The sequence below is a fragment of the Salarias fasciatus genome, chromosome 18 (genome assembly GCF_902148845.1).
Source record: "Salarias fasciatus chromosome 18, fSalaFa1.1, whole genome shotgun sequence".
Taxonomy (NCBI): Eukaryota; Metazoa; Chordata; class Actinopteri; order Blenniiformes; family Blenniidae; genus Salarias; species Salarias fasciatus.
The window spans coordinates 20828588-20841885 of NC_043762.1; the positions used below are offsets into that span (position 1 = coordinate 20828588).

The window sequence follows — 13298 nt, forward strand, 5'->3', positions numbered from 1 at the left end:
CTTCTTTCCATGATCTGTCAGATCCGATCAGAGGCTTCTGGCCCATTTTAATCATAACGAGAATAACTGACTGTGAAGCACAGCTGTTTTATTTCATGTAATAATCAAATTTCCCCTCTTATTTTGCACACACACACACACGTGCGCGCACACACACACACACACACACACACACATGCAGAGAGACAGTTTTGCACAGTACTCATCTGTGCAGTTGAGTGTTTGTGACATTATCCAGTTCTCCTTTTTTCTCTTATCTCTCTATTGCCACCCAATCACCAAACCATGTGAGTGTGTGTGTGTGTGTGTGTGTGTGTGTGTGTCTGTGTCTGTGTGTGTGTGTGAAGGTGCGAGGTGGTGAAATACGGTGCGAGGCAGTTATAAATGGCCATCATTTCCCAAACCACTCTGTTCTCCATTGTGGAGCGCACGTCGCCGCGGGGCGGGAGTGAGATGATGTGTGTGTGTGAGAGGGTGTGTGTAGGAGGATGTAAGGGTGTGTGAGGGGCTAATAGAGGAAGTGACGGGGCTGATAGTCCCAGAGGAGAACTCGGACTGTACGGAGATAGTCTGGAAAGTCGCGCTGAAAGCAGTGAGTGGAAACAGAGGAGTTTGTCTGAATTTGCATTATGATGAGAAACAAATGGTCATAATTCAGGATGTCCGCCATGACACTGAGGTCATGAGATTAAAATGAATAAAAGACTAGAATCCTACTGACTTATTATGACCCTGCTGATGAGTTTAAGTATATATTCTTTGTTCCGTCCACTGCGTTTGATTTTTATTGTATTTCTGGGGTTTTGCTGTGACTGTTACATTACAGTGTTGAAGTTCAGTCAACTGAAAACACATCATACCAGACTTAAATAGATGCTTTTGTTTGTTTTTATCAAGTAGTTCGATCAGGGGCTTGTTTGTGTGAGCGTGATATAAATCTGTCTTTAATCATCTGAAAAACCAAATATGTGCAGAAACATCAGGCTACGTCAGTACTTATATTTCTTCTATTTTGTTAAAGAAGATCCGTATCTGAAATTGATGAGCTCAGTAATTTGAATGTTTCTAAATCTAATCTGCTGCGGTGAGAAGACGAGTGTTTTCTGGACTGGAGTCAGAGGTTCAGCTCTGCTGCCAGCTAAACCTCAGGACGGAGCCGCCTTTTGTTTTATTCTTATAACCATCGTCTCCATCTCCCTCCAAGCCTCAGCGCACACTTTACAGCCGAACTCGCTCCTGTAACTTAAGCATCTTTCGTTAATGGCATTTTGTTTTCCTTTGGCAGTCAGAAAGTTTCGGATTTAAAACTGTTAATTTGGCTGCGCATGCCCATTTTGAGCTTATATTATCCTCTTTTCTCTTAGGATCTTAAAGCAGTTTAGACACTATTGTGCTTGAATTGGAGGAAGACGCTGCTCGTGGTCAGATTCATCGGGTGGTTTGGATTTGTGTCAGTGGATATCATTAAGTTCAATGAATATGTCTTATTTAGTTTTTTTATCCATGCACAACTTTGTTTCGTGAAATACAACTTCAGGAACAAATTATGCAAAGACCCGTGCTGTGTGTCTTCTCTTGCTGGTGCTGCATGCTGAATTGTAATGATGGAGAGAAAACCTCGTGATGTGACCACTGCACACTTCTCCCTTTGAGCGTTGCACACCAGCAGCACTCCATCCCTCATTCTTCACCTAAAGAGGTGACAAACTAAATGGCACAAACAGCAGGGGATGCTGCGTTCGCGCGTGTCCACTCATTTCACTGTTTTACAAATGTCTTCCGCTCCGGCCTGTTTCGGCCCGATGCGGCGTTGATATAAGAGACAAGCGAGCGAGAAGAGGGCCACTTATAGAGGGGAAAGGGTCGGTGTTTGACAGGAGGCCTTTCTAAATCCCACACTCATCCATCATAAGTGGCATTTGTGTACTCTGAAGGCCTGATAATAGCCTTTTGCATTTTCACACTGCACTTTGCCTTCTGGATTTGATCGGGGAGAGAGGGAACAGCGGAGGGGGGGAAAGGTGAGGCAGGGGGGATGCGGAACACACACACACACACACACAGATTCATGCATACATGTATTGTAGTTTCATTCATTCTCACTTTTTTTCCCACCCCTCATCATCCCACTCTCGCTCCTTCAAGGCTGCTTCTCCTCTCTTCCTCTGTACATTTTAGGAAAATCACTCTCTGAATTGGAAAAGGGACCCTGGGGCCACAGGAGCAGGCTCTATGTTTCTTCTTTTTTTTTTTTTCCCCCCCTCTCTTTTGGATAATTGACTCCCATTGCCTGGTAATTCATCGCTTGCATATGCCAGCTAATTCATCAGGAGGAGAGAAGCTGCCGACCCCACCACCTCGCACGCCCCAGCAGCCAGAACCCCCTCAGACAGGCACACACGCTTCACATCTCAACACTTCTCATATCTCAGGCCCGGCGCGTTTCCAAATCACATGTTTGCACGCACACAAACACGCACACACACCAGCCAGGGCCGAGTTTAGCCCGGGTCCCCCTCCACCCTCCACCCTCCACCCTCCGCCCTCCGCCCGCCCCAGAAGAGCCAGGAGCCTGGAATGAGAGGAGGGAGCAAGCGGCAAGTTAGCGGATGAAAAACCTGAGATGATCGATGGGGCACATTGTGGCATTATGAATGAATTATACCTCCCAAATACCTTGAGCAGTGCAGACTGTCAGCCTGTATCTATACTAATCTGGTAGAAAATATAGCTGTTTCCACATTAAAGGGGGCCGGCAAAGAACGGGCCACAGAATTAATTGAGCAATCAGGCCATTAGAGAGAAACATCACAGCGAGCCTCGTAACATTCATCACTGCTGACCAGGAATCTGCCTCCGCTGCGGTGGCTTTACCCCCTCCTTTCTCTGTTTCTCTCTAATGTGGCCCCCATCTTCCAACAGATTAGGATTATTGTGACAAGACAAAGGTATCTTTTGTCTTTTGCCATAGTCGTGTCAGCTCCTGCTGCATTTATCACGGTTGTCACACACTCTTAAGGCTTTCAGTTTGCGCTCCTCGTCTCATTTTTCTCCCGCTGCTGGGTCCATGTTAAATTTGCAAAAGAAAGTACATTACTGGGAAATGTCCCCTGATGAATGCTGGGCTCCACTGTCAGCTATATCCATGTTAGTTTGTTTTTTCTCTCTCTCTTCCTGTTGAGTTTAGTTTTGGGGTATTTCTAAAAAAATATATATATATATATGAATCAGGTTTTTCTCACCTCCACTTAGAGAGGATGCTTGTGTTCAGCAATATGAAAAGAGACTTCATCAAGAAACACTTCTCTACGTCACCAATGAAACGTTATTTGGAAAAAAATACTCATAGTGCATTCCCACAGGTCTTCATGCATTATGTGCACATGTCAATATTAAACTGCTTCTTTTCTATCTCTGATATGATGAAAGAACAAATATTGTTCTTTTTAGAATTCAAACATTAGAATTAAATTCATACCGGAATTTTGTTAAATTTGTAGATATATATACAATAACATTTTGCATGTTGGTGCATGTTATACTGTGGAATCTGTGCATCTTCGTCACCAAGAACTACGTGTTATTGGGAGTTAATTTAAATCCACTTATCTACTAAACAAACTGAATGAACGTCAGTAGACATTCAGTAGAATTGCTATTTTTTTATGGGGAAAATTTACATGATTTACCAAGGTTATCATCCCAAATAAAAAAGAAATGTTTGCTGTGGTGGAAATGTAAAGGTTTTAACCACATTCAATGTTTAATATTTAATCATATCAGTGGAGCTGTTCCACATCCAGTACAGCTTGAATAGGAATTTAAGAAGGCAAAATTATTTGTAAAGCACCTTTCACAGATAGAGATCACAAAGTTCTTAACAATAAAGTAGAAAGATTAAAAAAGAAAAAACAGAAATAAAGTCAGAGAAAATATAAGTAGATTTAGAACATCCTGACAAGTTTATCTGATCTAAAAAATAAAATAAAAAAACTCACCTTATCACTGCCCACATCAGGGAGTCAGGTGTGGAGGTGTTCGTCCTCACTACAGCCTGCACGAGACGAGGCTCTAAAATCTGGTGTCTATCGCCCTCTGGTGGACAAATCCAGGAGCTGCATCAGGAGCGAACTGAAATGAATGAGAGATAAATAGCTGCATTTTCACCTGAGCTAATCAGTTGTGAAATTACTGTGGGAAAAAAAAGAAAACAAACGACTTTCTAGTCCTTTATGAATATAATTACCTGAATAAAGCAGATAAATGCAATTTTCTCATTGTACGTTTTCAATTTGTATTATCAGTTAAGATGAATATGATGAACTTATTCAAAATATCTTGTTTGATGCAGTGGTTTGCACTCTTGCCTCACAGTTATTCCCACAGTTCCAGGTGTGTTAGTTGGAAATTTATGGGAAAAAAGTACAGACAGTAGATTTTCATCAATTCAGGGGAAAAAAAACTCACAGTTAAAAATGAAACGATTCATGTTTGTTTTCAGAGACAGGTTGATGGGGTTTAGGTGGTATAAGAGAAAGTTTTCTAAGGGTAAACGTGAATTTATATCTAGCAAATGAAGGGTTAGGACTGTCCTGCATTTCTGACTCCATCTGTTGTCCAGGGTTATTGCACATATTCTACACAGTAGAATTGTGTTGTTGAAGCTATGCTGATGAATCTGTCTTTTTTCAAAACTAATTTGCATTTTTTGCCGTGGTGACGGCATATCACACACTTACCTAGACGAAGGTAGGTGCACAGAGGACACTGGTGACCTCCAGGTTGGACAAGCAGACTTTTGAAGGCAGGTTTGAATCTCACAGCCAAGAGTTTATCCCTGTCAGTCCCTGAGTAACTCCCCAGGCAGCGCACGCTTCTGCAGAGGGATTATTTCCTCTAAAGGAATCAATTAAGTATTCAAAATACAAACAAAATGCCTCGAGGTCATATTCTGGTGGCCTGTATCGTCACTGTGGTCATGCCAGTGAGGAAGAGGAAGACAAGGCAGGGAGAAGTAAAAGTGTCATTCAGAACAACCACATTCACAAAACTGTTGAATTTCACTCTCATCTGGGAACCCAAAAACAAACCTTTGGTGCCGAACCCATAGTTCAGCATAACACTGAGCCAACTCAAGTCAAACCTATAAAAAACATGCACAAAAGCATAAAAACACACAGAAATCTGGTTATAATGAAGCAGCGTTGTGCTGCACATGCATCAGCAGATGCCACAAGGAAGGAATCCTTCTTCACTCCCTCTGTGGCGTTTATGATTTAGGATTTTATGTTTCAAACAAGCCTCAAAACGGAAGTTTGTTTTCAACTGTTTGTGCTTTTTCCAAACAAAAGTGTGTGTTCGGTGGGAGGCTGGTCTTCTTTATGTGTTTAGTCAACAAATCCCAACTTCCCACCAACAGTTGGATTGAGAACACATCAAAACACATTTCTTAAGCAGCCTGAAACCTGGACAGCTCAACACTTTATCATCAGTTCCTGTCAGATGGAAATCTTTTTCATTGATCTCCACGAAATAAATGATTCTGTTTGAAATCAGTTCATCAGGACCGCGGTACAGGAAGGCTCAGCTCAGAGTGGTGATGTGAAATACCACCCTGTCAGACATAATGAGGAGATTACCATATCCTGAGACTATCAGCACTACTGGCACAAATTATGCATCTGCAAATGTAAAAAGTTGAATATTCAGCAGAATGAACAGCTCCTGCTAAAAAAGGACAAACTGATCCACACTAGGATCAAAACGGACTCCACCAAGAAGTATCAGGTAGGCAGGCAAATTCAGCAAAAAGAGTTATGAATGCAAAAAAAAAATCTTTTAAAAACTTTTCAGAGTTCATCTATGCTCAAATACAGAAATCTCCAGACACACTGAAGGCTTCTCTGATTACTGGTAACGTAAATTCTGCCTTGTTGTTCAATCCCACCACCCTGGATGAACAATCATTTAAACCTTGTTTATCTTTCAGTGAGTTCAGGAAGCAAGTGTTTGGTTTGACATTATAACATCATGTCTGTAAAGCATTATGAGCCTGAAGAACAGTGGACACAGTGTGATTCACAGAAGTTTAGAACTGTAACTGCTGCTTTTATAAAGTCCCACATGAAGAATTTGATCAATCACGTTGATTTGAAATGTCATTTTTCTAATATATACTCTTAAATTCTATTTTTGACACATCAAGCCCTTGTTAATTTCTGTTTTATTAATTTCAACAGACCGAAAGTTACAAGTATTTCCAAACGTGATTTCCGTAAAGTTTGAGAGATGCATTCTCTAAACATTGTGACGATGGACACCAAAATGAACACTGATTTTTAAGAAGTGAGTTTAAATAATGCTTGTTTACAGCATTGGATTGAGCTCAGCTGCAGGTGGAGACGTGTAACATCAGAACCTGCTGTATCAGAGAGTAGATTTACATGACAAATTAATCATCTACAAAACAGGGGAACAGATAAAACATTTATTAGGCTTATTAGGTGATAAGAAAAAGATGCAGTGTCACAGTAGACATGTAAAATGTGTGAAGCTCATTCTGGATGTGATAACCAATGCAAGGAAACTACATAGGATTTTTTGCACACTTACTTAGTATATGTTATAATGAAGTACTAAATGTGTTTGTGAAGTTAATTTTATTGATTTTCTGGAATTAATTTGAAGAACAATCAGTCATTTTCCCTGCCGTTTGTCTCCAAGTATGCCACCAACTATTTATATGCCTTTTTCCAGATATCATTTGACCTGAGTATTCATCTATCTGTCGAATTGTTTCTTGTATTCACAATGATTGAGCACAAATATCTCTAATATTCACGCTTTACAATCTTCAAACTTGCTTGTTCTTTGTGTTAACTTCGACGGTGTTAAATCCGAGCATCTGTGAACAGTTGAAGGAAGCTGACAGTAACAGTTATCCAGTCTGGAAGTGCACAATTTGAATATTTTGATGATTTTAACATTTTTGACTTTAAATTAAAAATGGTTGATTGTAAATTCATCAAGTTCAGAACCTTCAGTCTGAGTTGTTTGTTTGAAAATACGTAGCTTTTTCCCAAATGAATCTTCTGAATAGAATTCAGTGTTTTGTATAAGGTCCACCAAGATTATTACTATTAATTTTATTGACAGATTCAAGAAAATAATAAGTTTCAATCAAAGAACAATAGATCAACCCTGATCTGTATCATTGCTCCTGATTAAATTGCTGTAACTGCACTGAAAATGATCACATAACAACGTTACAAGACATTGTGGATAATGACGTTAATTACTCTTTAATTTTTTAACTTCAATGCATTTTTTAACTTCAATGCATTTCAGAGCTTATAATGAATAAAAAATATGAATTGGCTCCTTTTGATATTTTTCTACTTTACAGTATAAAGAAATGCTCTATCTTTATTTCTATTTCAGTGAATCATGGGAGTTCTTACCTCTTCTCTGTGTTGTGTGTGCAGCCAGTGTGATTTGGATTTTGGCCACTAAGGGGCAGTATAACATTCAATAATGTGTGAAATGGATCCTAACCCCCATGGTAATATTCACACATAACTACGTCTTGATAATCTGTGCATCGTTGTACAGGTTGAATTACATCTGTCCATGTACCACTAAAAATTGTTTGCTGATTTCGTGTCACAGCAGTTTCTGAAATGCTTTTATCCAGGTCTGCAGACTCTTTATGTTGGCAACTACTCAGACTCAGACTCAGTGCACCAGGTTATTGGTGCATGCTGACACATTCAGGTTCCTGATCATCTTTTGGTCATTCTGAAGATCAATTGGAGTCTTGCAATTGTTAAGAGCAAGCACGCACAAATAATCACCATTATGAAAAACCAATTTAGTATAGAACAATGTAATGTATATGACTCAGTATGACAGAATGTCATACTGAGTTCAGCTGACTGAACTCATTCAACAACACATTTTAAAAGCACTAACATGCCATTATGTTGACATTATAGAAAACTGGTAAAGATGTCTGAGGTTATTTGGTTGGGTTAGCTTGCTCGATGTAAAACATAAGAAAACATAACAGCTAACTCAGTTAAATGGGAGACCAGCTTTCAAACCAGTGGCCTGTGACCTTTTTAACGAGAAGTTTGAAATATTAATGATGACTGTGCCAACATTACCAGCAGGCTGAAACAAAGTCAGTATATTCAAAATACAAAAATATTCCCAGTGTTTGAGCATACGTGAAATCGTATTTTTAAGACATTTGCCTTGTTTTGAACTTATTGGAGTTAAGTGTGTGCGTGTGCGCGTGCGCGTGCCTGTCTCGTCGTCTGCTTCCCGCGCCGGTCGTTTGGATCTCGCGCGCGGTTTCGCTGGGTTTTGGCACGCTCCGCCGTGGACCAATCAGAGCGCGGGTCTGCCCGGCGGCGTCCCGTTGCCAGGCGGTCGTCCGGAGCAGCGTCCCGTTCGGAGCGGCGTCCCGTCCGGCAGCGAGGGTGAGTCCCGAACCGAGTTATTCCCGCAGGAATGCAACGAATACTCTGAATTAACCGATATTAATTAAACATGCGTGCGTGACATGCTTTTAAACGCAGTGTCCATGTGAGCTCGGACTAGCTTGAGTGTTTCGTGCAGAGTTTGTGGATTCAGTTTAGGGTGTTTATGGACGCCGCGGTCCTGCACAAGCTGCTTTCGCCTGTTTGTGGGACACGGAGCTCACTTTTAGTTTCTGAGAAGCGGCAGCAGACAGGACTGTTTCGGGTCGTCACCCCAGCTGGAGACAGGCACGCCTGTTGCCGGGTGTGCGTCCAATGGCGCTCCGGGAGACATTAGCATACAGCCAATGACGGCCGTGGCATGCAAATGAAACGCTTTGTCGCTGGGACTGCTTTAATGTGAAATTGCCAGATTTATCTCTCAGTTGCAGCAGCCGGACCCATGATAAAGACCGTGTCGAGTCGAGAAGATACGAGGATCGCTCACCAGTATTGTTCCGTTTGCGTTACGGTGGATTTGGATTGTATGTACAACATGACATTTGAGGAACTAAATGCGGATTATTCTCAAGAAAGGTAAACTATATTTTCACGGTATGACATCGTATTATAATGTGCAGAAACGTCCTGGTGTGCATGCCGGAGTGTCTTCGTGGCTGTTTGTTGAGTTTCTGCTGCTTTCTGAGCCTGAAAACTCGGAACAGCCTTTCTTTACTAGCTTAGCTGCGCTGCAGAGCTGCCGTTAGGAAACGAGCCCGTCGGCAAAGTAAAACCGAGACCGTCTCAGTCTCAGCCTTCATACGCTTCTACGTTTGAGTAAAAGTGTGCGATGTGAGTCAAAGTGGTGTTTTCCGTGGGCTGGAGGTCGACGCCGGCCGGTTAGCTAAGAGCTGACTCACCGGAGAGACCGTGCCGAAGCCGGGTGTGTGTCTGAGTGTGTGTATGTGTGTGTTTGCGGTATCTGCACAGATGTTAACGCCACTTTTTACGCGTCTGTCTCGTGTAGAATGGACACAATGGCGAAGGCTTTGGAAGAAGTGCTCACCTCGGCCCTGTCGCAGGGCTGCATCACGGTCGGAGTCTACGAGGCGGCCAAATCTCTTAACGTGTAAGTACAAGGTTACATCTGCAATCGCCAAACAAACAACAACCCTGACACACTCTCCAAGCCTCTCCTTCGCACACTGATGCCCAGCTGTGGGAATAACGAGTCTAATTTTGTTTTTTCTTCCCCCCTCAGAGACCCTGATAACGTGGTTCTGTGCATCCTGGCCACGGACGATGAGGATGTTAAAGACGTGGCCCTGCAGATCCACTTCACCCTCATCCAGGCTTTCTGCTGCGAGAACGACATCAACATCCTGAGAGTGAACAACACCAGGCGCCTGGCAGAGATCCTGGACGGAGGCGCGAAGCAGACCGGGGGCGAACCGATGGACCTGCACTGCGTGCTCGTCACGGTGAGTTATACTGTTCTGTTGTGGTTTTACACAAAACTCTGAGGCACACGAGTGAAACTGACTGTGAGAACTTGCCGGTACTAGTTTCTGTGCTCTTGGTAAACATGAATATGACTCCTCCCTCTAATGACTTCTCAGGAATTTCAGCGGTAGGGAGGACTCTGTATCTTCACATGCAGGGACTTTTCTCAGTAAAGTGCAAACCATGTCAGCTGATACTTGCGAATCTAAATGCAGTTTTCTTTTTCTGTTTATTTTCAGAGTCCCCCCTCCTCCTCATGGAAAGACCCTGCTCTGAGCAAACTGAACCGACTCTGCAGAGAGAGCCGCTGCATGGATCAGTGGGTACCCATCATCAATCTGCCCGAACGATGAACTCATCCCCGTTTGGAAAAAAGAAACTGTCCAGACAAGGAATTGCATCTGCACAGGAAGAGTGGTGTGAACCCTGATGGACACATATTACCACCCAGAGATCAAATTCCAAAGCGCCGCTGACGGGGAAGGAAAAATTTTGAAGGAAAAATAAAACAACCCCCGCTGTTGGCGTGGGGCGTCTTCACAAGAAAAAAAAAATTGCAAAGAGTTGGACTTCCACTTTGGACAGGACTGTTTGGAGTTTCGTCTGTCGGCCTTTGCAGCGGAGATAAGATGGCAAGGCTCTTGTATCGTTGTGAAGTGGAAGTGATGGGGAAAAAAAGCATCTGTGCTTTTTTTTTATGTGAATCCGGAAACTGTACAGAAGGATTATATCACATGTTTGTTTGGTAAAGCCTCTGTGACCGGTCAGAGAAGAGTGGAGAAACCAGAGCACGGAGCTGTCGAGTGGACCAAGGCTTCGGCCTCTCTCTGCAGAAACTAAGCACTTGTTGAAACACTGGACCTATTGCAATTTTACTTATTTGATCAGAATTGTTGATGTTGCTATTGTCATAATTTTAAAAAGGGAAGGGCTACTCATCCAGTGAAAACATCTGTTCATTTGGTGTTTCTTATACCAGCTTTTTTTTTTCTTTTGCCACAAGTGAAATAGTTCCTTTGTTACAATTTAAGTTATTTCTAATTATATTTAAGTGTATTTATGTTTATTTTTTACATTAACTATTTGCAACATTCAAATAAAAACATATGTATTGCTGCCAATAAAAAAAGTATTTTTTGGAACAAGACCTATGGCATGTGTGTGTGTTTTGTTTTTTGTTTTTTTTTTCATTTTCGGATTCTGAGAGCTGAATTGTGAACTTCAACAGCTGTAAAAAAAAAAAAAAAAAAAAGAGGAGTCACGTGCAGATCACAGGGGTCACGCTGGCCTCCATGGCCTCGCCGGCGAACAATAATCCTCAGCGCTCTCTCTCCACGGGCTTCTGCCTCGGTCAGCAGGATCATGTTCATTCATCCACACAGGTTCCCCTTTTCACCAATTCCCTGCGATTTGCGGCGCGGCTCGGGTCACATCCTCGCCAGCTGACTTACACATGTGACAGCCTGTGGACCTCTTTGTCGTTCGGCAGCTGTTTCTCAGCGGGACGGCGAGGTTGCGTCAGGTGATGGAGGGTTGTGCTGCCGGCTGCCTCTCCGCCCTCGGGAGGACCGGCACCTGACGGAAACTCTGCGAACGTTTAGCAGAGGGGGGTTTGACTTGCTGGCTCCCGCCGCTCACCCACTTCTTTCCTTGAATAGCCAGGTCTCATGTCTGACACACACACACACTCGCACGCAAACGCGCAGGTGACTGAAACGGAGTGATGTCACCTGGTTGATGTAAGGCGGGCATTCCCCTCTGGAAGTGTTGAGTCATGGTCATGCAGAGGGAGAGAGAGAGAGAGAGAGCGAGCGAGCGAGGGAGGGAGGGAGCAGGAGTTGTCCTTGAGTTGCACAACCCAGCTGAGCTTTTCATGTAATGGGGGGTCATGTGATCATATCTCACACGGTCTCTGGATTTTCTATGAAATCTAGCAAATAAAATGAGAAGTATGATTAAATAATCTTGCAAAATTTCATTATTCTGCACTTGCGCTTGTGGCGAGCCATTATCACCACTGACCTCATTAACGTTTTATCTTATAATGTAATTATTTATCTATGCTCCCACAGACACAGCTACTCAAGTACTGCATGAATGGGTGAATTGATGGCTGCAGGACGAAACTGACCACAAAGGCTCTGCTTCGCAGTCGTTAACATTTGAATTAACTTATTTAAAAGTTTCAATCAAAGCGCTCACAGGACAAAAGAGACAAGCAATCACACAGAAACTCACTCTCATCAGCCTCCAGTGGGTGTTTCGGGAGTGTGTGAGTCAGCTGATCTATCCTAGGAAAACCTATGCAAACACAGGAAAAAACATGCAAACCCCCTCAAGAGGCCGAACCCGGGGCCTTCTCAGTGTGAGGTGGGGTCTCTAACCACTATCACACGGGGAGAAACATAACCGAGACTATTTCACACACTGTAAACCCTTCAACGTGGACACGAGACAAAGTAAAAGGTCAAACTGTGCAGCAGATAAGGAGTTCTTGTATGAAGTCAGAAATGATTTGAATATGGCTCAGCAGTGTTTGCTATGTCTGAATGTCTCCATGCCCTAGAAAAGCTCCATGTGGCTCCATGGTTTTACTTGGCACTGTGTGAAAAGTCGCCCGGTGTGTGTGACTACAGGGTGTGACGACGATTGATGTAATGTGGCATTGTTAGCTCAAAGGGAAAAGGTTATTTTAAGCCCCGAGCAGCACAGGACAGAAGCAAGTATTGTAAAGCCAGATTCTGGAAAGTTAGTTCAAGCTGCTATTCACACCGGGACGCTGCGCCACAGTGTAGGTCAGAGTTCATCTGCAGCATTCTGTGTGTGTGTGTGTGTGTGTGTGTGTGTGTGTGTGTGTGTGTGTGTGTGTGTGTGTGTGTGTGTGTGTGTGTGTGTGTGTGTTTTAAAAATAGAGCAGAATTTCATGATCTGATAAGTCACGCTGCACTTTGAATGGCTGTTTGTGGTGCAACCCGGGGAACATACTGTGTTCAGCATAACGTATTCAGGGCTGCATTGTTCTCCGTCACTGTGGCAAACATTCAGATTAGGAAACAGAAGGCGACGTGACGATAATTCTATTGCAAAACTGCTAAACTTATCATGAAATAGTAATCTTTCTTGTGCAGCAAGCCCAACCCAGCAGGATTCAAACCTGTTTTAACGACGGCTTCATGCAGCTTTACAGGCATTTCTAGTTTCCAGGAATGAATTCAAATATTTATTCCTGAAAAAAATTCTCAAATTTTCTCTCATCAGTTTTGCAGCTGCATCAGCTCCTGAAACGACCCATGAGAAATGACTGTACAGTGTTAAAGCAAAGATTTTACCTCA

The 13298-nt window shown here is 42.8% G+C and overlaps 1 protein-coding gene across 1 annotated transcript; it reads left to right on the forward strand.

The window, feature by feature from the left end:
• The first annotated feature begins 8905 nt into the window (after positions 1-8905).
• Positions 8906-10882, forward strand: gadd45aa (growth arrest and DNA-damage-inducible, alpha, a). The gene is made up of 4 exons (XM_030115826.1): positions 8906-9059; positions 9490-9591; positions 9724-9943; positions 10205-10882. Exons 1-4 carry the CDS (start codon positions 8926-8928, stop codon positions 10316-10318), a joined length of 570 nt encoding a protein of 189 aa, XP_029971686.1. The 5' UTR covers positions 8906-8925; the 3' UTR covers positions 10319-10882.
• Positions 10883-13298: the final 2416 nt, after the last annotated feature.